This window comes from Polyodon spathula, chromosome 6 (genome assembly GCF_017654505.1).
Source record: "Polyodon spathula isolate WHYD16114869_AA chromosome 6, ASM1765450v1, whole genome shotgun sequence".
Lineage (NCBI taxonomy): Eukaryota > Metazoa > Chordata > Actinopteri > Acipenseriformes > Polyodontidae > Polyodon > Polyodon spathula.
The window spans coordinates 28,117,779-28,142,246 of record NC_054539.1 but is presented as its reverse complement, the minus strand read 5'-3'; the positions used below and the strand labels follow the sequence as shown (position 1 = coordinate 28,142,246).

The following is a 24,468-nucleotide window of genomic DNA, read 5'->3' as shown; positions in this document are numbered from 1 at the left end:
TGAGAAAAACTGCAAGCAGATTGACGCAGCACGAGCGTCTCAGTCTAACGCAGGGCAGCCCAGCAGCTGCGTTAGTATTTCTGTGGAAAAAGACAAAGTACAACAAAGAAAACATTTCTCTCACAGAAATCAGTAACCAAACAATTACCGTTATTTTAATATATTTTTTAAAACAAAAAACCTTTATTTTATTCTTCAACTGAAGCTAGCATTTTAAGAGATCACCGGTAGCCAACTTAAAGCGTTTGATCCTGGGAAAGGGACAGTGAAGCTGCTGGCTTCGTGCGGGACACAAGGCCACTGAGGGACTAACGAAACAACCATGGTTGAGTGCACAAATTTTACTAAAACGTGAAAACAATCGCAATAAGTACTAAAACTGAAGCAAAGTCAGATATAACAATTTGTATCACTTATCTGTTCAGATCTCTCTCCAGGGGGTGAAAGGAAAAATGCTGACGATACTTGTGTCAGTGGTCGTTTATACCCTCAGAAGCGGGCATGACTACATCACAAGCACTGTGTGCAGCTTTGATATATCCATTCAGTTAGACGGTATTAAAAGGATAAATAATCATGATGTAATGGTTACATTTCGTACTTGATAGGAAAACATCTATTTCAGTTTTTATTAATGTGTACCTGTAATAAAAGGACATTTGTGAAACACTTTAAAACAAAAATAATTTCACAGGGATCTATGTATAGTCATAAAACAAGGCTTAAAAATGGTAGGATTAACATTTTTGTAAAAGCTAAAGCTGCTTAATCTTTTCTGTACAGCTTATGTAAAAATATATATTTTTTATCCAAATGAGTTTGAATTTTAACATATAAATATGATGATTTACTAGTCTGCATTTTTTCCTGCGTCAATACTTTGATCACATACCTCCATTTTACACTTGATTCATAACTTTAGAAAAAGTAAAAGAAACTAGTAAAATTCTTATAGTATTAATGCATATATTACCATTGAATGTGTTACAGATACTCCCCCTCCCTTCCTTTCACTGTGCCGATAATCTTTATTTTGTTTATTACATTATTAAAATTTATTTTTAAAAAGTTGAAGTCACCAAAAGACAGACTTGGGCACCTTACACGATCAACAATCAAATCGGTCTTGCCTTTACCAGTTGAGTGTGTTTAGTTACTGACAAACGATTAATAATTTTGATGCGCTACTAGAACTCAATTTGCCTTTAGTAAAATAAATAAATATAAAATCAACAACAAACAATTCAAAATAAAGGAGACATCTTTTTTTATGGTTTATTTGACCATCAATGTTTTTCTATTACAAAAAAAAAACTAATATAAAAGCAATGCATTATTGGTATATTGTAACATTAACAGTAGTTAAATTGTTCTAAATATAACAAAGTAGTTATTTTCCCTCAAAAGAATTACAAGCCAATTAATTTTTCATAAGAGAGCCTAAAATGCTCAAAATGCGTAGGTAATGCTTTTTTAGTGCCACACCCATTTCTAGGAAGTATTTTGTATGTAGAAAACTTATTTACAGTCATCTTCTGTACAATGTGATTAAAACTAAATAAAAAATGGTATGTTTATTTCCTAGAGGAAAACCAAACTAAAACATTTTATTTTTTTATAGTCTGATAAACATGACTCAGTTATTACTGTACTTGACAGTTTTCATCTTGCTTTGAGGCAGCCACAATTGGTCTGTGTTTCTCTCTTTGTTCAGGCGATTTCTTTGTGCTTAGGGAACGTTTGCCTTTTCTAGTTTCTATATTGCTCACAGGACTCTCAAAACCAAACTTCTTTGGACTGTTAGTTATGGAAGACAGTAGTGTCCTAGGAACGGATACAGCTGGATCAGGATGCGACTCTGCAGAGCAATCTGGTGTCTCATTTACCTGATGTAAACAGAGAAAGAAAAGTTAATCAAATTGCAGCTAATTACAATAGATACAGCAAAATACAGTAAATCCTGTACAATCCAGTGACACTTTTGGGACTGGAAAATTTTCCTAGATTGGGTAAAATGACAAAACTATTTGAATGCTTAAAAAAAAAAGATATAGCTAGATACATATGATAGATATTTATTACTGTACATACACGGCATAATAAAGATAATGCCTCAACAAGCCTGTTTAGACCAGTCTCACAAACACAGTCTCTTGTTCATACTGTAGCTGCATGCATGTTCTACTGGCATTCGGGTATTCTCTGTGTTGCTTTAAAGTAACCACCTATTCTTTTCAGAATGTCAAACAGTTTGCATTGCAATTTTGAATTTTTCATTTAGCTCTAAATCCTTATCTCTCTGTTTTTTGGTAAATGTTCAGCTTTTTTGGTAAGCAAAAATTTTCATTCAAGGAGATAGCTTGTGTGGACTTTTAGACATTTATTTGCTGTTCAACAATTGCACAATTCAGAATGGTGCCGGTGGGACATGCAAGTTTACATACAATGTCTTGCTTTTTATACTAGTTTTAAACCTAGAAAAGAAATCACATGACCAGGTGCCAGATTGCACAGAAGATTTAAAAGTCATGTTGGATTCCAGAATAATGAGGTTCCAAATTGTAGAGGGTATCACAGCATTACATTTCAAGAGATTTGGTCATGACCCAAAAATAATACCAAGTTATACAGAATGCCGGTATGTAGAGGATCTAAATTAGGCACGCTTTACTGAATAGTATTTCACTTTAATTTATATGCAGCAACAGGTTTGTCATACCAGTCCAAATACAACACATAAACCGAGATACCTAAAACTACTTTGCATAATATAATTTAAATTGACAACTGCATTAATGCAAAACTAAATCCAATCCGTCTCAAAGTATTTTAACATCTTATTGGATAAAGAGAAACCTACTTTATAACATGTAAACCAAACAGACCATTACTACTGTTTTTCTTTTATAAACTGGAAATTGCCAGATCAGCAAAAAAAATATAAGTTGTCAATTTACTGTGTTCTTTTATTGAAAAGCACCAAATAAGGATAAAGCATAAATGTGTAATTTTTGCCACTGCACAATAAGTAACTACAGTACAGTAATTATTTTCTTGTCAGTATTGCGAGTTGTTTGGCTCAAAATCATGAATCAGAAATGACCCCAAAACAAAAACACATTCACTTTTGTATTTGGTTTAAATGACCCCAAAAAACAACAAATCAAAAAACCCTGAACAAAAACAGAAAAAGTTTCCACTAAAAACACTCCATAGTTTACAGCCTCGAGATTGGTCAAAATGATGCACATTAACCTTTTAAAAGCTAATTTACCCACTATAAAACACTTTGTATTTTTAAAACTAGAGGCTTTATCAGTTTAACACAAACATGTTCACCCATACTTTTTGTTGTTTGCTGCCCCCTGCTGAAGATTTAGAGTTTTGAGCAGGGCTTTCTAAGCATCCTTTGAGTGCAGACTGGATAGCAGGGGATCTCCTTGCAGCAAGACGTGGGCTGGACCGCAGTACAGTTCTACGAATTATAAAAGGACTCATTTCTCCTGTTGGGATATCAGCAAACCCTAAAAAAGCAAGAAAATCTACATGAAAGAAAAATCTTTGTTAAAGTAACATAATTGTAGTCCAAGGTAGGCTACACAGTGCAGTTTCTTTACAATGACAGACAGATTTCCTCCAAAACAAACCTAAAAAAAATAAATTTGTTGGTCTTTCTTTATAGTTTTATATTTATTTACAATCCAGCGTTTGTTTGAACCAACTGATACATCTCAATGGAGTCAATTTATTACTCGCCTTACTGCATTTAAAACGACCAGTTTCCTTTGCTCATAAACTGCTGTTTTTCATTGGTGTTTTTAATAATAATACTAATAATAATAATAATAATAATAATAAAGTAAACATTTAATTTCCTGACAGTGTAAATGGAGTCCGAAGTGCATTGTTTCTCAAAACATTAGTTTATTCATCCAAACTGAATATATAGTTAAAATGAGAAATAGTAAGACTGAGTAACTGTTAAATGCTTTTTGATTCCTTGTAACAAAGTGCCCGCCCCTGTGTATATTATCTGTTATGTGTTGCGTGTGGTGTGTTTAAATGTTGGTGTATAGACATTGGTACACGGGATATAAACGGGTCTGTGTAACACAAGTGTTTAAAAATGTATATTGTATTTAGGCACGAGGATTGCACAGCACTTCACGTGCAAGTAAAATGTAGTAATATGTGAGCACGGGGAATTGCACTTTATTAATTCACGTGCTGGGATTCAAGTGAATAATTAATTGGTAATTGAATAAGCACAATAGTATATATAGATGCACGTTGTCACATACTGTGGGTTGGGTGTTCGGTGAGCGGAGAACGGGATTGGAGACGGAGGAAATAAGGAAGTAGTAAGTAGTAGTAATAATAATAATAATAATAATAACAAAGTATCTGCTCACCGTGTTTGTCAGTGTCTGTCCGTGCACCGTTTTGTTAAGTTTAGTCTGTTTTCGTTTGTCTATTTATTTTGGCGTAGAGTGCCGTGTCCTGTGTGTTTCGTGTTTGTTAAACCTTTTATTTTGTAATAAACCGGCGCCAACAGGCGTCTTCATCACTTCATTTCATCCGTCCTGTGTTCTGTGTATTGCATTCCCTTTCCTGGTTCTGACGCCGCCCACTTCGGCCGTCTCTGTGACAATGTGTGTTACAGTAAAAGTCAGAATACTGGGAAAGCTTAAGATTTACTAGTAAATGTTGACATGTCTGAAAAACATGATAATGCTTTACTTCTGACATTTACTGGTAAATCAAGAATAACCAAGTGCCTTTGGCTAATGAATTGCTTGCTTCCGCAAATTGTAAGGCTTCAGGAATTGCGTGTGCCACCATGATGCAGTAAGTAAATATATCTATTCCAGGGGTGCAAATCATTTTGAAAATTGGTGTTAATTGTTTTGAAGGTTTAGCACCAGAGAGCCTACTTGTTCTAAATTATACATAAATTGTTCAACATCAATTTTTTTGTTAATGGAAAATGTGAATGCAGAAATAAATATATTTTACGATATTAATGATTATTTTGTCACTTGACAATTTATATGCAGGAATACAAACATTTTTCGCTGATATACCTGCATTTACTAACACACTGGTAAATCATAAGATTAACCGGTAAATGTCTGAAGTGAAATCTACTTTTACATAATTTCTCACATTTACCAATATGCTTTGATAAATCATAATAACCGGTAAATATCTGAAAAGCAATCTATATTTTCATAATTTCTCTCACCACCTTAAGATTGACCAGATTCTAACTTTCACTGTAACATATGTATTCATTTCTTTAATATAGTATACTGCTCTAACCTAATGCCACAAAACCTATAAAACCTAACTGTTATATTCCTCAACAAGATAAATTAGAATTTAACATTCACCTTTCTTTACCACATCTGGAAGTCCCTCAGGCTGGAATTCTACATCATCAGTAGTTGAGCGATGGGCAACAGTGGGAGTGACGTATGCTTTGATTCTCTTTTTATCACCCTCTATGCCATCCGATTTAAACTGGTTCTCATTTTTCCCATTCTCTGATGCCCTCTGCCTCTTGGTGGATAACCGAGATTGTACCCTTGGCGAGGATATTTTCTCTAATGGTTTTACATTATCCACTAGTTTAGGATCATTGTTATGCTGAGCTGCACTTGCTGGTTCATCTTGTTTGGGTGGCAAAACCTGACTGCACAGCAAAGCAACTCTGTTCTTTAGCATCTCATTGGTTTCTTCCAGTTTGTGAAGGTTAATCATCATGCTACAATACTTTTCCATGCTGTCATCAGCTTCTTTAGTCTTTTCCTCCAAAGCCTCTTTTAGCTCTTCTAACTTTGATTGTAGTTCTTCTACATTAGAGTCAGAACCTGTGACAAAATAATTGTATAGTTAAAAAAAAAAAAAAAAAATAGTTTTCACAGACACTATTACTTATTTATTGAATTGGTTAAATATTATGATTGTTTCTCAATTAACTTTAGGCTCCTCTGTCTACAACTGATGTTGAATCATTTGTAATGGGACGCATGTAATTTTGCCATACTTGGCTGCAAGAGAATATATATAAAAAAAAAACACTCCTTTTATAATAATATCTGATTAAAAGGGATAGGAATCATCATCAAACTAGTTACTGTGTTGACAGCACCAAATATCATATAGTGCAGGTGTCTTCTAAATATGCTCTCCCGACATACAAATATAAATCTGGCACAAAGGTTGTTTTCCCTTGTGGAACATGTTGCCTCTCATAATGGTTCCTTACCTGAAAAGACTTAAATGCAGTTATTGAAGACTAAAGATACCTCTGTCAATTTTCAATTTTCATTTCATAGTTCCAAGTTTTTGTTTGTGTGTTAGGCAGTATTCAAGAAATTTTGTTTGTTTATGTCCATGTTATGTCTGTGGTGAATGGACTATATGTATTGCTCAGATCCAATTCCCCCCCCCCCAATTTTTTCTTTCAGCTGCTCTCGGCTCCTATCGGTCTCACTCTGGCATTGAAAGGTTTTCTCTGCTTTTTCTGACATAGGACAGCAAAGGGTTAATTTAACTTTAACAGCACCGATCTTGATCTTTAAATTTAAAAAGCTGCCTTTGGTAAAGTGTGTGCTGCAGATGTAGCTGCTGTTGGGCTTAGCATCCCAATCTCTGGTCCTCCTTACAAACTTCACCCATTGCTGGCTCTTCAGTAAACTCGTGGAGATACCAATGGCCCTGCTGTGCTGCAGCAACCATACATTACACACCTATTTACCATGGTATCTCTCCCATAAATGCGTTGTGTTTTTGGCATGTGGTTTGGTAAGCGGTAATGCAGGAAAGCAGCAGGTGGAATGGAGAGCTTGTCAGGGTTCGACATTAACAATGGCCCGGCGGCCTGGGGCCTGAAGAGAGCGCAGTTTGGCCAGTAGTTATGAAGCACCACAGGTCTAACTGGGCTGGTAGCATTTTTTAACTGTATAATGTATATAGTCTATACCATGATTATGGCAATAAGCCGAAAGTAAAAAGTGTTTAAATGAATAATGATAAAGAAACAAATTATGAAAAAAAGACGGAAATATAGTGGAGTTGAAGGCGACTTAATCTGGATTCATGACAGTGAAACAAATGTCAGTTACCCAGACTTGCAGATAAAACAGCAGCTTTTGTTGGGAATTCAACATTTAGTTGCCCTCATATCCAATCTCACAGTAATAGGTTTGCAAGATAGCAGATGTCTGTCTGCTGCTGTGATTGCAGTGAGAAAAAAAATGCACTGATGGATACCCAGGTACGCCACGTAGAAGCTGGACAATGGGATCGAATTATCTAATGTTTTGATTTGGGGTAATGTGCTCAGGTCAGAAATGCCATTCACAATCTTTACAGGACTCTTTCGTATCAGCAGGAAGATTGGTGCCGACTTGGGAGAGGCTACAAGCGACAACGATCTGAGAACGATTATTTTGTATTGTGATTACTGTTTGAATAGTGTTTACTATTATTAGGATAAATCTGTTAACCTTTTAGCGTTGCTAACAGCTTGGGTGCAAGTTTGCTTGTGAAAAAAAAAACGAGTGTAATTTGAACACATACATTTTCAAATCTTGAATACAGTATTTCATTTTCTGACAAGCACGGCAATATGTGCATGTGCATATATCGAAAAGCTTCGCTTAGTCACTTTTTTTATTTGAGACGTGGCCTGTCTTTGGTTACCATACACATTACTAAACATATGGAAATTAAATGCCATCATGAAAGAATATGCACGCGAGCTAAAGTTTTCTGGCTCACCAATACATTTGCAGCGGTGAATAGTGTGTGTACTTATTATTGGAACAGTTAAAATTGTATTCGGGCCAGTAAAAACACTACCTCAGTAGTAAAAAAATCTAAATGAAGAGCCCTGCTTGTCCTGGTGTGAGTCACACAAATTAGCCACAGCTTCAAGTGAGCTGGACTTTTCAAAGGAGGTGTCAATTTCAGAGCTGTTTTTTATATACTTAGCATTAAAACCTATATATTAAAACTACACAGATACTTTTATTGACCTACCAACAATACTATACAAGTGAATTCTGAAAAAAATGAAAAATCATTACATCCTACCTTTAAGACAATCATCTTTCTGTTCAATTTCTTTCTGCAATGTTTCTTTATCCATCTCAAGCTGTTTACAGGATTTCATCCACAGTTGCATTTTGCTTAGCGCAGAATCCTTCTCTTTTTTAAATAAGGCAATGCTGGACTCCTGAACATCAACCTACAGAAATGTAAAATATTTCAAACACAAATCAATGTTTCTGCATATGTTATTTCTATTTTCATGAAACATGGTGCTCAAGAAGTGCTAAACTGGAGAATGAAGTACCACTGAACAGAAATGTGGCAATACAAACTTCCAAATATTGCCCCACAAGCATACACCAAACCTGCACCAGAGGGACCACCCTCCCACACTCATTTTAAACTAATGATGTTAGCAATAGCACACACTGTAGCCCACTTAAGATCATCTTGAAGTTGCCACCAACATCTCAGTTTTTAGGTTTTAAATGTCATTATATTTTTCCAGGTTTCAATTTGACTAAATACCTGTAAGATCAATATTTCTTACCATTATGACTATTTAGGTTTCTTGCATTGGAACTGTGTTACCTTTGTACACTATATTACCCTTGCTAAGTTTAGTGTTAACATGTGTTTTAAAATACCAATATTACTACTGTATCTTTAAAATGTCAAACTTCAATTGCTGTAAACTTCAGGTTTGACTTTTTTGATACAGATATTTAGGATATGATCAGTAAGCAAAGTAAAATACCAAAACAAAGTGACCTGATTTCTTCACATAAGTTGTTAAAACTGCCTTCCAAGTGCCACTCAGCATTCCACGCCATAAACCTCCCTTTACTCCAAGATCCATTACCGTAATTGAAACATACCTTAGCTTCCATCTCTTTAAGTCTCCGTTTATACTCTCCTTCCACATCCTTCATTTGTTGTTCCTTTAACACCAATTTCATCATGTTGCTCTGCAGCTCCTCTTTCTCAGATGTGGATGTCTCTAGAGATAACTAGAACAGAACCACCCCACCACCGACAAATTTAAAGAATTGCTGTAATTGACCACTACATTAAATAAGTGTGTGGAATCAGTTAATGTTTTCCTTAATGTGGCTAAAAAACACCTAACATAGTGCACCTTATCTATCACTATTAATTGTATCTGTGGGATTTACTGCACTTAATACATAATCTACAATGTCTTATTTTAGATATTGTATAAACTTGGCAGATTAAAACTACCTTGTAGCTGTCCGCGTTTTGTTGAGCTGTCTGCAGCTGTGCAGTCAGCATATGTATTTCCAACTCAAACTTCTCCTGCATTTTCTCTGACTTCTTAATGACAGTATTCATTTCAGTTTGTAGCTTCCTGTTGTTTTCACTTAGCCCATTCATCTAGATCAAGTAAAGAAATACAGAACATCATTATTTTAAAAAAAAAAACATTTAACATTTTTGAAAAATATAAAGTACCATTTACTGACATTGTTAAGCAAAAAGTATATAAAATGAAACAGACCAGGAGAATTAGAAGTTTTGGTTTAGTATACATATGTAGTTTAGGTCAGGGGTCGGAAACCCCTGGCACGCGAGCCAGATTTTGCTTGGCACGCCAGCCCTTTTCAGAAATGTTGACAGACATGCTGACTGGACGGAAGAGATACGACATGAAACGTCATCGGACATACATGAGCGGTAAAGTACGGTGTTAGGAGGCCTAGCTATTCTTAATTATGGCAAGTAAAAAAATTTGATATTTGAAAGTCTCAGCCAGAGTGGATTTGTGCAGAAAGGGGACGTGTTGTTTGTAACTAAAAATGCTCTTCCTACACAGGCAAGTTACGTTGCAGCTCTAGTTATACCTCGGAAAGACGAGTGTTTGACGAATGGAGACTACATAAAGGAGATCTATGTAAACTGTGCTGAGGAACTATTTCGCTACTGAGAACAAGACAGACATCATTGCTCATATTGAAGAAATGCCATTGTCAGCCAGGACTGGTCAAAGGCGTATAGATGAAATGCCAACGGATGATAGAATGGGGCAGAGCTATGGAACACTAAATCATCGACCTGGAAGGGAAATGATGTGGCAGCCACTGATTGGAGGAGCTGTTGCAATCGTTAACCAAGGGGGCGTGACTGACAGGCTATAAGGGGACGTAGTCAGGTGATCTGTTACTTTGTTATGGTTAACTTTGTATGGCTAAACCGGAAGGAGACCTGTACTGTAATCGTGGTGTTTAGTTTGTTTTGTCGTGTCTAAAAACTGTGTTTGTTGTTATTAGATGGCTAACATGATCCGGAGCTGTCGCTACAGGCCAGCATAAAACCTGGACAACACTGCACTTGTTTCACAATTAATTGTATTTGCACCACGACAAATACAGCACTCACTTGGGACTTGTGACAGTGTTTGTGTTTATTGCCAGCACTAAACCTGGACAACACTGCACTTGTTTCACAATTAATTGTATTTGCACCACGACAACTACAGCACTCACTTGGGACTTGTGACAGTGTTTGTGTTTATTGTGGGTGTTTAAAGAGCATGTTTATTATTTTGGGACTGACCCCGTGGATTTAACAGAGCAATAAGCATCGCTGTGTAACATCGCCCTGTTCTCATTATTGTTTACTGTTGTCATCAGACTTTGGATCATTAATAAACCCATCATTTCACCAGTACTTTGTTGTTTGTCCTTGTCTTGAGCCTAACCCTAACTGCATCACTCCTACACCTGACCACTGCAAACCACTTTGCCACACATGCTTACTGCTGTCAAATACTTTTTCACACAACAACAAATCGACCTGCATAAAGTGTTTTCTGTTACCCTGATGGCACACCTGCTAGGTGGGTAAAACAGTTGGATTTATAAAACTTACGGAAACTAAGATCAGACTTTCTCTTATGAGCTTCCATTGCTTCATTCATCAGGAGAGCCTGTGCGCTAAGATCTCGTCTTCTGATTTATACGAAGCAATAAAAACAGTTGTGAAAACTGTCAACTTTTTGATTGCCTGCTCTTTGACACACAGGAGATTCTGCGAACTTCTGAATGATATGGATTCTACATATGGAGATTTAGTTCTGCAGTTATGTACGCTGGCTGAGTTGAGGTAACGTGCTCAAGCGATTTGTTGCTTGTCTTGAAGCAATCAAGAAAAGAAAAGTAGCCAACAATATGCAGACCTTACTGATAACAAATGGCTAACAAAGCCAATGTTTAGGACAGACATCACACTTAAACAACCTGAATACTAAGCTACAAGGAACAGAGAAAAACGTAATGAAGCTGTACGAAGACTGGAAAGGTATCTGTGCTGTTATCGGTTTTCAGACGAGATAACGAAACGTCTACCTTTTGTTAGTATCAAACTGTGAAAACCCATTCAGGAGGAGCATTGAGTGAACACTGGGGATATATGAAACTATATAGGAGAGATTGAAAATGAGTTCCATGTTTTCATTTCTTGTGAACCTCGACAATATGAAGGAAAGCGACATACAACTTCTGTATTTTCAGTGGATGAAAACTGACGGATTTGAATTGGAAAGGATTGAATTCCAAAGCACAGGCATCTGGGTATCAAAGTTCAAATCACTGAAGTGAGTTTGAAAAGGAAAGTGGCTGGCAAATCAAGATCACAGAATGTTGGTCTGCTCTTCCTTCGAAGTACACCTGATGAAAAAAGTAGCTTTTGCCTTGCTGTCAGACTTTGATTCTACTTACCGCTGTGAACAGGTATTTTCACAATTGAAAACGATACTAAATCGAGTTAGAAGCCGTCTGACCACTGACCATTCTGATGCGTGTTTGTGTCTTATGACAACAAACTAACATCCTGACATATCCAACCTTAGCAGTCAGAAGCAGGGCAAGGAAGCCACAAAAGAGGACACAGGTAAGGATGAGAGCTAATTTAACATTTTTTTTTTTTAAATCTATTTATTTATTTTTTAAACATGCTTATGTAGGTGCTAAATAAAGTTTGCATTGCAGTAGTCAACGTTATGGATATTAATTGTTTGCATAAGTAGGTCATTTTTAATTTTTATTTTTTTTTTTTGGTGTAGTTTTGTGGCTGTGGATTTAGCTCAGTCCTGTATATATGCGTTTCTCTTTGTAGTATTTATTTGTGGTCACTGGTTGTTAGTTTTGGTATTGTCTGAATTTGGCATTTACTGTAAGAAACAATAATATAGATGGGAACCTTAATAACTGTGCTCCCCCCCCTTTGTTTGCCTGGCACGCCAACATCTTAAAAGTAGTTGAAGGTTTTTTGGGCACTCTGCCCCAAAAAGTTGCTGACCCCTGGTTTAGGTGTTTAATTTGACTGTTTAGACACTGCTGCTTTTTGAATAAAAACACAGCAACTGTGTTAACATACCTGCTCAGAGAGTCCAGAACTTTGTAATCTTGAGGACATCAACTCATTTTCTAACTGCTGAACAGAATGTTCCAATGCATCAATTGTGATCTGCATCACCTCAGTCTTGGCTCCCATAACTTGCATTCTCTGCTCAGATTCAGATGCATTGGCTTGCATATCTCTTTTTTCTTTTTCCAAGCTCTCTTTTTCAGCTTCTAAGCTGGGTAACTTTTCTTCAACTATCTGCTTCAGTGCATGCATTTCAACAACTCTCTGCTGTAGGCTGCGGGTTTCCTCATTTGCTTTAAGCTGTAGTGCCTCAAGTTCTACTCTAAGGCTTACATTTGTTGCCTGTAGTTCTGTATGAATCTTTTCTGCTTTTACAAGTTGCTGGGATGCCTGTTTATTTTTATTTTCAATGCAAGACAATTGAGCAATCAAATCCCCCTCCTTTGATTGTAAGGATTCTACCTCATTTTTGTAAAACTGCAGTTCTTTGATATATTCAGTCACTTGCATTTCCTGAGCTTTAACACTATTTTCATAATTTTGGACTAATTCTTTATTTTCCTGTACATGCCTTTTCAATGTCTCAGACATAGTTTTATAGGAGATCTCCATTTGTGTTAAATCTTCTTTCTTCTTGTTGAATTCTTTTTCAAATTCTTCTTTTGCAGAAGTAAGAATTTTGACTTCTAGAGACAATATCTCAATTTTGTTTGTCAACTCTTCCTTTTCAGTTTCTGAGACTTCCCTCTCTGCCTTAGCAACCTCTGCTTGGAGGATTGCATCTTCTATACTTCCTTCTGACATCTCTAACTCCCTTTCAAGCTTTTCAATTTTATCCTGAAGCGAATCAATTTTTCTCTGGCTTGCCTGAAGCAGTTCAGTATCAGATGTGGCTTTAGAACTCTCAATTTTTATCAGTTGTTCTTTTAAATGAAGCAATTGCTTTTCAAGTTCATCTTTTTCAGATCTAAATGTATTAGCTTCCAGGCACAGTTTCTCTATTCTGTTTGACAAATCCTTCTTTTCAGTTTCTAGAACTTCCCTGTCTGCTTTAGCTGCCTCTGCCTGAAGGACTGCATCTTCAAAATTGCCTTCAGACATATCCAACTCCTGTTGGAGTTTACTAATTTTGTCCTGAAGATTTTCAACTTTTCTCTGACTTGCTTTTAGTTGTTCAGCCATGTGACGTCTCTTTTTCTCATCAGCTTCAATTCTTATTCCCAGTTTCTCAATGCCACTACGCATCTGTGCAACTTCTTCTTTGGTAGAATTTAGCCTTGATGCTATTTCACCTTTCTCAATAAGGGAGAACTCTAGGGATTGGGACAGTCTTGAATTGCCACCTTCTACTGCTCTTAACTTGCTTTCTAGAGCTTCAAACTCTTTAGATAAAGTCATTTTTTCTTCAAGAACTTCAGTTAACTGTTTAAGTAACTCTCCTTTTTCCTCAGTTACCACTACAACGTTCTGTTCCAGGGCCTTTAGTTGTCCCAAGTGATTTTCTTTCTCCTCCTGCACTTTCTCCAGTTCAGATGTTGCAGTTTGAACACGACTAGTTAGATTTTTCACTTCTGCTTCAAGAACCTTTATAAGCTCTTTAGAGTAAATGTGATCCTTTTCAAGTTCTATGAATCTTTCTTTCAACCTTTGTAATGTTTGATCAATGTCCTCCTTCTCTTCTGTGCACACGAGTAACTCTTGGTTCAGTTGGTTAAATTCATTGGTAGCCACATTCAGTTGTTTTTCTAGATTAGTGCTTGCTTTCTGGCTTAAATCAAGTTCCTTCTCCAGTTTTTGTTTCTTATCCTGTATGTCCTCAATATCTACTTCCATAGACAAGATGTGTTTTTCCAAATTCACCTTCTCAGATCTGATTCTTTTAAGTTCATTTTCAAGTTCAAGAAACTTTTCATCCCAACCACCTTTTGACATTTCTAGACTTTCTAACATGTCTGACACTTCTGAAAACTTCAGCTTTTCCGTCTGTAGTTTTGAAGTAAAATTGTTCACCTCTTCTTCCAGTTCTCTTACACGGTCATCCAGCTTTTGGTTCTTAAGAGAAGCTATTTGTAATTTTTCTTTTAAACACAATTTTTCCTCTTCAATCTCTTGCACCTTACTTTGCATCTCAATACAAACATTCGTCTTAGAAGCAATTTCTGTTTTGTAAACATCTATCTGTAAATACAGACTTTCAATTTCATTACACAAATCACTGGCTTTTTTCTTGTTTTCTTCTGAGTCTTTGGCCAGCTGCATGTATTCATTAGACTGTTGGAGCATGTTAATATGAAGATTTTCAGAGACTGTTTTAGTCTCTAGCAGACCCTCTTGAACTACAGATGTATCTGCGTCTAATTTCAGAATTTCCACACCACACAGTAGCCCATCAATAGTCTCATTCTGCTCTTCAGAATCCTCAGTCTCATAATGTGTACTTAGGTTTTGCTTTTGTAACTCTGTAGGCATGGCTTCATTCTTCTTGGAGCCTTCAATTAAACTATCAGCATAAACAGGTTCACACTCTTTACCATGGAAGGCCTGTTTTAAAAAAATTAAAAATATACATTGCTTATATAATATTTACTACGTTATTGGCCGATTTAACATACCCCTAATCATGGACTGCAAAGGTACCCCTCTGAAGTCCAAGATTAGGTCAGTGAAACCAACCCACAGTTTAAAATAAAAACTGGCTAGTTTAATAGACCATGATTATCATTAATCGTATACCATAAGGCAGTCAAGATTAGTTTAAAATAAATAAATAAATAAAGAACTGTAGAATTAACCAATAATATATATTAGGTTACTTCTGCCAAATTTCCTACATTATATATACAAAAAGTAAACTGATTATTTAAAACAAACAAAATACTTCATCCTACTTTGCTGAAGCAAGAGATCGATATTTAAACCAGTTGTACAGCATAAAAGGGGCAAAGAGTTACTAACCTGTAAAACATTTTCTTCATTATCTTCACACAGCAATGAACGGGAGCTCAAGTCTAAGCACTGCATTTGCAGCCTTGTGGTGTCCAATTCGGACAACAGGAACTCGGTATGCAGTTTCTCTTCAGCCAGCTTGGTCTCCATTTCCAAATTCTTATTCGTCAGTTTTTGTTCCCACTCCTTAATTTCTCTGAAGTGCTGCTGCTGTAGCTGTTCTAGTTCATTTCTTGCTCTGGACAATGATTCGTTCAGTTCCTCAATTCTTCTGTTGGCAGCATATCTCTGGTTTTCTACTTGTACTTTCAGATTTTGTATTGAATCCTCATAGGTCTGAGAGAGCATCTTGAATTCTGTCATTTTTCTCTGTAGTTCATCCTTTACAGTAAATAATTCACTTTGGTCTTTACATACAGATTCAAAGTCCCGGTTATTAAGCTCTTCATTCGACTGTGGTTCTGGAACCACTGTTTTTAATTGCAACTGTGTCATTTGGTCAACAAGATGAAACTGAACTCTTTGAAGAGATGTCTCAAGAACACTTAATTCGTCTTGAAGAACTTCCTTTTCAGCATTTGTTGAAGATAATTTTGACTCATTCAGTTTATGTTGTGCAAGAGCTACTTCTGTGGTTAATTCATCAACCAAAGCACTGTTGTTTAAGATATCAGAACCTACATGTTCTGCAGTGGCTTTGTCATTCTGTGTGTTAGTGTGTTTTACTATAGCCTGAACTTCTTCATTCTGTAAACTGATACTGACAAATGAATTCTCCAAACAGTTTTGTTCAGAAACATTTTGTTCTCCTTCCAGTTTCATCAAAAGTGTAGCCTCCACCACCTTGAGTTTTTCAATGAGACACTGCTGCTCAGTTACTTTAGACAGTACATTACTGTACTGTTCTTGTAATATTCCATGTTCATTCTGAAGCAAAGCAAGCTTTTTATTTTGTTCCAGACGGTGATTTTCAAGTTCTTTATTTAGCAATTTTTGTTCCTTGCAGCATGGGGTATGTTGTTCGGCAGTGCACTGCAATGTGTGTAGAAGATCATTTTCTTTATCAGCAAGTTGTGATTTCAAGGACTGGTTTTCTTCTTTCAGATTTAACAATTTTTGTTGAATTGCAACTCTTTCATTCTGGCATTGTGTTCTCTCACTTTCTAGATTCTGGAGATTCTTCATCAAAATATTGTTCTCTCCAACAATAGTTGAGTTCTGAGTTTTTGATTTACTAACTGCAGCCTCTAAACTTGACTTATCAGCTTGTAATTCACCATACTTTTTCTCAAGCTCTATGTACTTCTCAAACTCCCCTTGCAATGAAGACTTACATAATTCAATTTCTTCAAGAGCAGCAGTATATTTTTCTTTCATGCTTTGATTATGTTTATGAGCATCCTCCAAAGATTGTAGAAACTCTTTAGTTTGTGAGACTTCAGCATCCTTCTCTTTGATGTCTTTTTTTGCCAAATGTAATTCTTTCTGCAGAGAAGCATTTTTATATTCACTTTCCTCAAGTTTCTTCTCCAGAATACTCATACAATCATGCAGTTGTTTTATTTGTGTACTATAATTGTTCAGACAATCCTCCTTGTCCTCAAGATCCATCTGAAGTATTTCCAATTGCATATTAATCTTGCTTAGATTATTTTCCTTTTCTTTTAACGTGTTAACATTTTTAACATGTTCAGCTTCTGCAGCATGCAACTTATTTTCAAGTAGTTGTGTCTTAAGATTGGCTTCCTCTATGCATTTCTCAACAGCGTCACAGATGCCACCTCTTAAAGACTGTATTTCATTTTGTTGATCAGTAACCTGTTTCTGCAAACATTCCTTTTCTAGACATATTATTTTGTACGAGTCTTGCAATTCACTTTGCTCTTTGCTTGTGAACACAAGATCCTTTTTTAATTGTACCAAGTCATTTTCTGTTTGACTTAGTTTCTCCTTTTGATCTGATGCTTCAGTGTCTTTGCTTTGCAGGCAAGCCTGTAACTGCCCCAGCTCTTGCATTAAAAGACTTTTCTTTTCTTCACAGTCCTTTATTTTGGAAATATACCCTGCACACTTTCCTTCAAGTGCCTCCATTTCTTGCTCCTTACATAGGATGTTCCTTGATTTTTCATTCAGCTGTCTTTCTAAGTTTACATTATTCTCCATCACAGCAGAATGTTTTTCTTGAAGGTCTGCCAGTGAACTTTTAAGTTCAGCACACCATTGTCCTGCAGCTTCTAAATCAGTGTTGCGTTTTACCATTTCATCAATAGCTTTTTTTTTTACCGTCACTAAATCAGAGAGGCTGGAAATCTCTCTCAACAAATCTGTTTTCTCTTGACACAAAGTATCACACATGTCCTGGAGCATTTTATTATTTTCAATTGCTTTTTCTAGAGTTAATAGTTTTGCCATCAGCTCTTCCTTTTCATTTCTTAATCTGCTTGACTGACTCTTCTCATCTTCTACTGATGCCTTTAACTCTTCTTTATCAGTTTTGAACAGCAACAAATCTGCCACTTTGCTGTCAAGCTCATTTGACAAATTCTGTAAGACATTCTCTTTTTCCTCTACAGTTAATAATAATACATCATATTTTTGTTGAACTAAAACTGCAGATTTGACCTGACTGGCCTGCTGTTGAATTTCTTCAAGCAGTTCTTCTCGACTGTTTTCAGCCTCCGATAACTTCAACTCCAGCTCACCTTTAACTTTGTGAAGCTCATCAAATCTGTTCTGCAATTCATGATTTAGATGTTTCTGCATTTTTAAGGAAGACTCCAATGAAGTAACTTGATCTTTTAAGAATGATGCATCCAGTTGATTCTTTTCTAAGTCCAACTTTGCCTTTTCGGTTTCATGTGTCTTTTCAAAAAGACATTTTTCATGTTCTTTAATCAAATCACACTTTTCTTCATTAATCTTGGTAAGCTTATGCTGAAGGTCCAATATTTCTGCATCCTTGAGTTCAATCAAGGAATCTTTAGACTTTGCAAAATTACTCACACTTTCATAGTCTGCCAACAGTTCATTGTGGGACTGCTCCAGATTCAAAGCTTTGCTGTTCACAAGTTGTAACTTCATTTCCAAGTCTGCTACCTGAGCAAGGAGTGGAGAGATCTGTAGTGAAGCATTTTCTAATTCTTTTCTATGCTTCTGGTCAATCTGTTCTGCTCTCCTTTGCAATTCCTCGTAGGCTTTGTTCTTCTGTTCTAATGCTGTAGATTTTTCATGTAGTTCAACCTTGAATGTGTCAATCAGTTTTGACATATTTTCTTTCTCACTTTCCAGATTCTTTAGCTTTTCACTGTTATTCTGAAGAGCTTCAATACTTTTTGCCATCTCACTGATTGTATTTAACATAGTGCATTTTTCATTCTCTACATTATTTATTAGACTTTCATTTTCATTTTTCCAATGAGAGAGTAAAACATTCTCTCTCTTCAGATCTTCACATTCTTTCTGTTTTACAAAAATGGCATTCTGTAAATCCTGTCGTTCTTTCTCCATAAAAGTCTGACTATTTTTTATTTGGTCCAGATCATGTTCTTGTTTCTGGAGTTGAGTTTGAGCTAAATCTCTTATCTTTTCCAATTCAGATACTGTTTTCCTCATGTTTTCCAAATCTAGTGCTAAAGATTGGTCCTGTCTTTCCAGCTTTATTCTTAGACAACTTAATTCTTCAGCTTGAGCAAAGTTTTTATCTGCAAAACAAAAATCCATAATTAAGTAAAAAAAAAAAAATGTAGTGAAGTATCTGCAATTCCTACAGTTAATCCAGTAAGTTAAGTTTACAAGGTCAAAGAAATTCAAAAAGTGATTCAGCAGAGTAGGAAGAGAAAATACATTATATATATATATAATTATTGCTTTAAAATACTTTAAGTGTTTAATAGTTATGGATGATATATTATTGCTGGTTTACTACTACACCTTCCTATTTTTATAAGCATACATTACTTGTCTTGCTCTGCAGTTAATTTGTAACAATTTTATTTCCTAGAATATAACCCACATTCATTTTTATAGGCTTTTGTAGATTTACAAAATTGTGCTAGATTAAAAGGGGGTTATTTTGCTTCGGAAGCATTTACTTTCTTATCTGCTTTGCGGGCCTTAGTTAATATATATATTTGTTCTAGACCTGTCTGTTTTTGCACGGTTGTATAAGTATTACCCACATCAATAAATTCAGAGTAACAAATTAAATTATTGTGGCATACACCTGTCTTGCACTGAGCAGTAAAAATAAAACTGACCAAAAATATAGGTCAGTCTTTCTGTGTATTAGTGCATCATGAGCAAAACAAGCTAAATGTACCCATTTCCATATCCAAAGTCTGTACATTGTTCATTTACAAAAAACCACTTGTGACCACTAAGTACCCCTGAAAAAAAGAAATATATAAATGTCATGCAACTTTTGAAATAAAACCTACTTTTTAGGTCTTCTGACAGGCTATGACTTTGCAGAAGATTTTGTTTGGCAGTTTTTAAATCTTCTTCCAGTTGATTCATTCTCATTAAACTGTGATCAAACTGGCTGGTTAAGCAGTTTTTTTCTTTCTGCATTTCCTAGTAGAAAAAATAAAATATAGAAACACATTGTTGACACTGGCACAATTAACTTGTGGATCAAGGATAGAGATCTCAGTTCAGTGCATGCTCATGTGACATTTTAACCCAAACATAATACAACATACTTACAGTGGAGTGGTCAGTACACTAATGGCTCAGTACACTAGATCACTAGATACAGAGCCTTTATTCACGGATCCATTTCATACAAGGCCACGATTACTTATTTTTTATAATAACTGTTGAGGTCCTATATGGAACTAGCACTGATGACTGAATGGTCATGGACACTGATCTGCAGTACAGTGGTGGTTCTAGGGTATCTGTGAAACACAGAACTTCAGTTTGTTGCATGGGTTAAGTAAAGCACTATTCCACCTTTCGTCCTTTTGGCCCAAATTCAATATTTATAACTCAGGGATGGAAATAACTTTCTTCATGTGTAGAGCAATTCTGCAACTCAAAATATATTGTGTAGCAATTAACAATTTATTTAATTAAGTTGTATATTCATTGTAATGACAAATACAATAAATTATGTCACTTGTGCTTTAAAAATGTCGCAAACATCAGTTATGTGAATTGTTCCACTTATCATGTTGTGTGTTTTTTTTTTTTTTAAACAACTGAACTGTCCATTTGAATATTAAAATCAATAGAACACACAGCAGTTAATAATAATAATGAATTTACTACACAGTTAGAGGTGGATACCAATATCGATAATTTCCATATTGCAATATCATGGGATTAAAAAAAAAAAAAAATCACATAAGCTTGCAGCTTTTTATTGCTAATACTGCTAAAAAATACAAATGCAGTATAAATCAAGTTTATTTTATATCAAGATACAACAAATCCTACATACACCCATCATTGTCAGTCTCATAGGCAAACACCATACACTAAAGTATTATTTAACCATTTTATTCCATGGATTGGCGTTTAGGTACCAAAGGTATTTGCATGCTGCATGAAGCACTACTGTCATTATTTTGCTGAAGATTAAATTACTTCCAGATTGGCTAGAAAATGAACAACCCCAAAGTTTGTGCAGTTATGTATAGCAATATTTCAGTTTTGAGATGGTTGATGGAATAGTAAAACACTATAACAAGACTTTGTTTTTCTCCATGGATATTATAAAGCAAAGCACCACTAAATATCTCTTAACATCTATATATGTACATATGTTTGATATTGCAATTATTTTTCTGTGTTTTGGAAGTCTTTTGATATTATCTATTGAAATACGTGCACAATATCGATATACAATCGGTTTCTTTAGTTCTGGTCCAGAAAGTCACAGATTGTCTACTACCCTTTAAAAAATGTATGTTCTTTCGTGAGTGTGAAATAACTCTGGGATTGTACATGCTCTCAGATGTATTCTCAGTCATTTTGTACTACTTTCAGAAACAAATTTGAACTTGGCTTTGTATAAATTCAGAAATTACTTCACTTACAACTTGTCATTTTACCAGGTGGAACAACCTGATGAATCTCAAATGAGGCTAGTTAACAACCAGTTATTGAAATGCTACCTTTTACATGCTTGCCGAATTCATATATTAACTTCATAAAACCACAGCTGCAAAAATCATATCCAATCTCTGCTTAACTCAATCAGATATCACAAATACAGGGTTCATACAGTTTGACATAATTTTCTATGTTTGACATAATTTTCTATGTCTAACTAATAACCAATTGTAAATAAAATATTTTTATTAATATTATATAATAATATAATAATAATAATAATAATAATAATAATAATCTTTATTTTTATATAGAGCCTTTCATAGTGGACCACCTTCACAAAGCACTTTACAAGATACGAGAGTGACTTGTTCAGGGTCACAGTGAGTCACTGGCTGAGCTGGGATTTGAACCTGGTTACAAGCCTGTTTCTTTAACCACTGGACCACACAGCCTCATTATATATATATATATATATATATATATCTAATATATATATATATATATATATATATATATATATATATATATATCTTAATTCCTACTTGGTTTGCTTGAATGGGTAAAACACAACAAGCTTCAATATGAAAGCTGAAAATGAGTTTAAAAATAAGTTTAATGAAAAAAATAAAAACTGTATTGCTCTTTTGCAATACCACTGCTTCAGATTATTACCAGTGCTTAATAGCAGTAATATTATATTTTGAGTTTTTGTTTAACTTAAACCCGTTCATGGCCCCGCAGCAACATGAACCTACTACAGTCCTTATTTAAAAAAAAAAATACATAAATAACCATCTAAATATAACTTAATTAACAGAGAATAAAACAAACTAAAAACTAACAATTACCTAGCCTATATTTATTTAATTAATTTGTTATAGTACCCAAACTGCCCAGCATCTGTTGCAATCACACCGCTGCTAACATTAGCTGTTGTAAACAGTGCAGAGTGGACTACGGTCGGTCAATCCAGTGTTCATGTAGGGGCTGTTATGAATGACTAAGAATAATTGTTGGTTTACATAGAGCAAAAAAAAAGTAGAGTGGCAAAATATACAGTTTGCCTCCCCTGTGCTCTATGGGTTAGGTAACTAGGATCTCAATCAAGTTACAGTTCAACAAGAGAAAAATACACAAATCATAGGTATGGACCTAGGAGAAGCCATTTTGACAGAATTCCGTCTATAGACGGAGCACTTGCACCTATGTAATTGCAATCACTAATTATTAGCAAGCCACAAATAAATGCGCATCACAGTTTTATCATGTGTTCTATCTCGAATCGAGATGCAATACAGTTTATTTCCATTGCTGTAACTTTTTACCTTGAACCTACCTCAAACCTTTTTCTCCAATCATTTTCCTTTGTCTGGCTGGCTTGCAGTGTCTGCTCTGACCTGAACAATTTCTGTTTCATATCGTCAACGTCTTTTTCTAAACGGTGTCTCTGTGCAGTTACCTGTAATAAAGGAGGAAAAATACTGTATCAGAAAGGATCCTGTTATTTTTCCACAGTTAATATTTTGAAGTAAACTTCTAGAATAAATGTTTGCTAATAGTTTGTAGTTGGTGAATAAGTTTAACATACATGTTTGCATAAGATCATTCTAATCAAGACTGCCTATAATTAATGCATGTAAATATCATTACCTAATCAATGTTAGTGGATTACCTTAGCATTAATAAACATTTTAAAACAAAAAAGGACGGCATATACATATTTTTCATATAAACTGATGCACAAAAGAAATGTAACACTCGGGTCTAATGGATTTAAATCAAATATTTTAAAACAAATAAAAAATAAAAAAAAATAAGAAAATGTTAAGGAAAATACAGATCAAAGAATCATGATAAGTTTTCAGTAAGAAACGTGACAGTCAAAATGAAAACATTACAGTTAGTATTGGATTTGACCTTCCTGAGCATTAACAAAAACCTGACAGCTGACTCACAGACCTGATCAGCCTATGGATAGATTGTGGGATGTTCTGTCACTCTTCCTTTGCAGCTGCAGCCAGCTGGCGAAGGTTGGCTAGTCGCAGTTGTCTCCTGTGGATGGCAATGGCGATTTAGTCCCACAGATGTACTACTGGACTCAGGTCAGGAGAAAAGTCTGGCCACGGCAAGACCTTGACATTGTTTTCTTGAAGTCATACAATTGTAATCCAAGCACTGTGTGGTCTTGCATTGTCCTGCTGGAAATTCAACACTTCCGAAATGGCTTGCAGGAACGGAAAAACTGTTGCCTCAAGGACTTTGTCAATATATTGCTGAGCAGTAAGGTTGCCCTCAATCTGTACCAAAGGCGTTCTTGTGTTGAAGGGGATTCCTCCCGACATCAAGAAACTTCCACTGCTTTGCTTGAACAATGCAACAGTCAGCATAATGCTCACCACGAGTCTCCAAACATGTTGTCTTTCGTCAGGTCTGTCACGGGCAAAAGGGCATTCACTCTCTCCTGCCACCACTTCAGGTGTTCTCTGGCCCACAGAAGATGGCGATTTCATCTCAGCTGTCAACATGTTACCCCTGAACGGCGAGGATGCAAATCATTTTCATGCAGATGGCGAACTACAGTTATTCTGCTGATGGGCGGGCTACTTCTTGGAATTTTTTGTCATGTAGCCACTGCAGTCTGAAAATGATTAACGCAGATAGATAGGTCGGACGCGACGGTCCTGGGTCGGTGGTGACCCTCTGCCTTCCAGGAGGTGGCCTGTCCTTCACAGTCTGTTTCCTGGTTTCTCTGGAATAGTCTGCTGATTGTTGAAACAGAACATCTCCATTCTCCGGGCAACTTCTCTCACAGACCGACCGCCTTCATGTCATGTCGATAGAAACCAGGTGATTTTCATTACTCAAGCGGGGCATGGTCGTATCTTTCGCTGATCTTGCGTTCATTAAAATCATGTCTTTTTCAAATGGCTATTTATAGATTCTTAAATCAACTCATTTTGGCAATTTTAACTTAACTCAACCATCAAACATTGAGCACCTGGAGTTTTTATGAAA

General features: G+C 35.7%; 1 protein-coding gene across 1 annotated transcript in view; it reads right to left on the bottom strand.

Moving 5' to 3' along the window:
- Nucleotides 1-1,296: 1,296 nt before the first annotated feature.
- cenpf (centromere protein F) overlaps nt 1,297-24,468 on the bottom strand; it is a 40,558-nt gene continuing 17,386 nt past the window's right edge. The window contains exons 10-19 of the mRNA XM_041252708.1: nt 22,790-22,912; nt 19,830-19,965; nt 15,403-19,094; nt 12,457-14,988; nt 9,304-9,456; nt 8,940-9,071; nt 8,104-8,257; nt 5,394-5,873; nt 3,346-3,524; nt 1,297-1,886 (exon numbers count right to left, since the gene is read on the bottom strand). Of these exons, the coding sequence (XP_041108642.1) occupies nt 1,644-1,886; nt 3,346-3,524; nt 5,394-5,873; nt 8,104-8,257; nt 8,940-9,071; nt 9,304-9,456; nt 12,457-14,988; nt 15,403-19,094; nt 19,830-19,965; nt 22,790-22,912 (7,824 nt within the window). The 3' untranslated portion in view covers nt 1,297-1,643. The remainder of the gene's footprint in view (nt 1,887-3,345; nt 3,525-5,393; nt 5,874-8,103; nt 8,258-8,939; nt 9,072-9,303; nt 9,457-12,456; nt 14,989-15,402; nt 19,095-19,829; nt 19,966-22,789; nt 22,913-24,468) is intronic.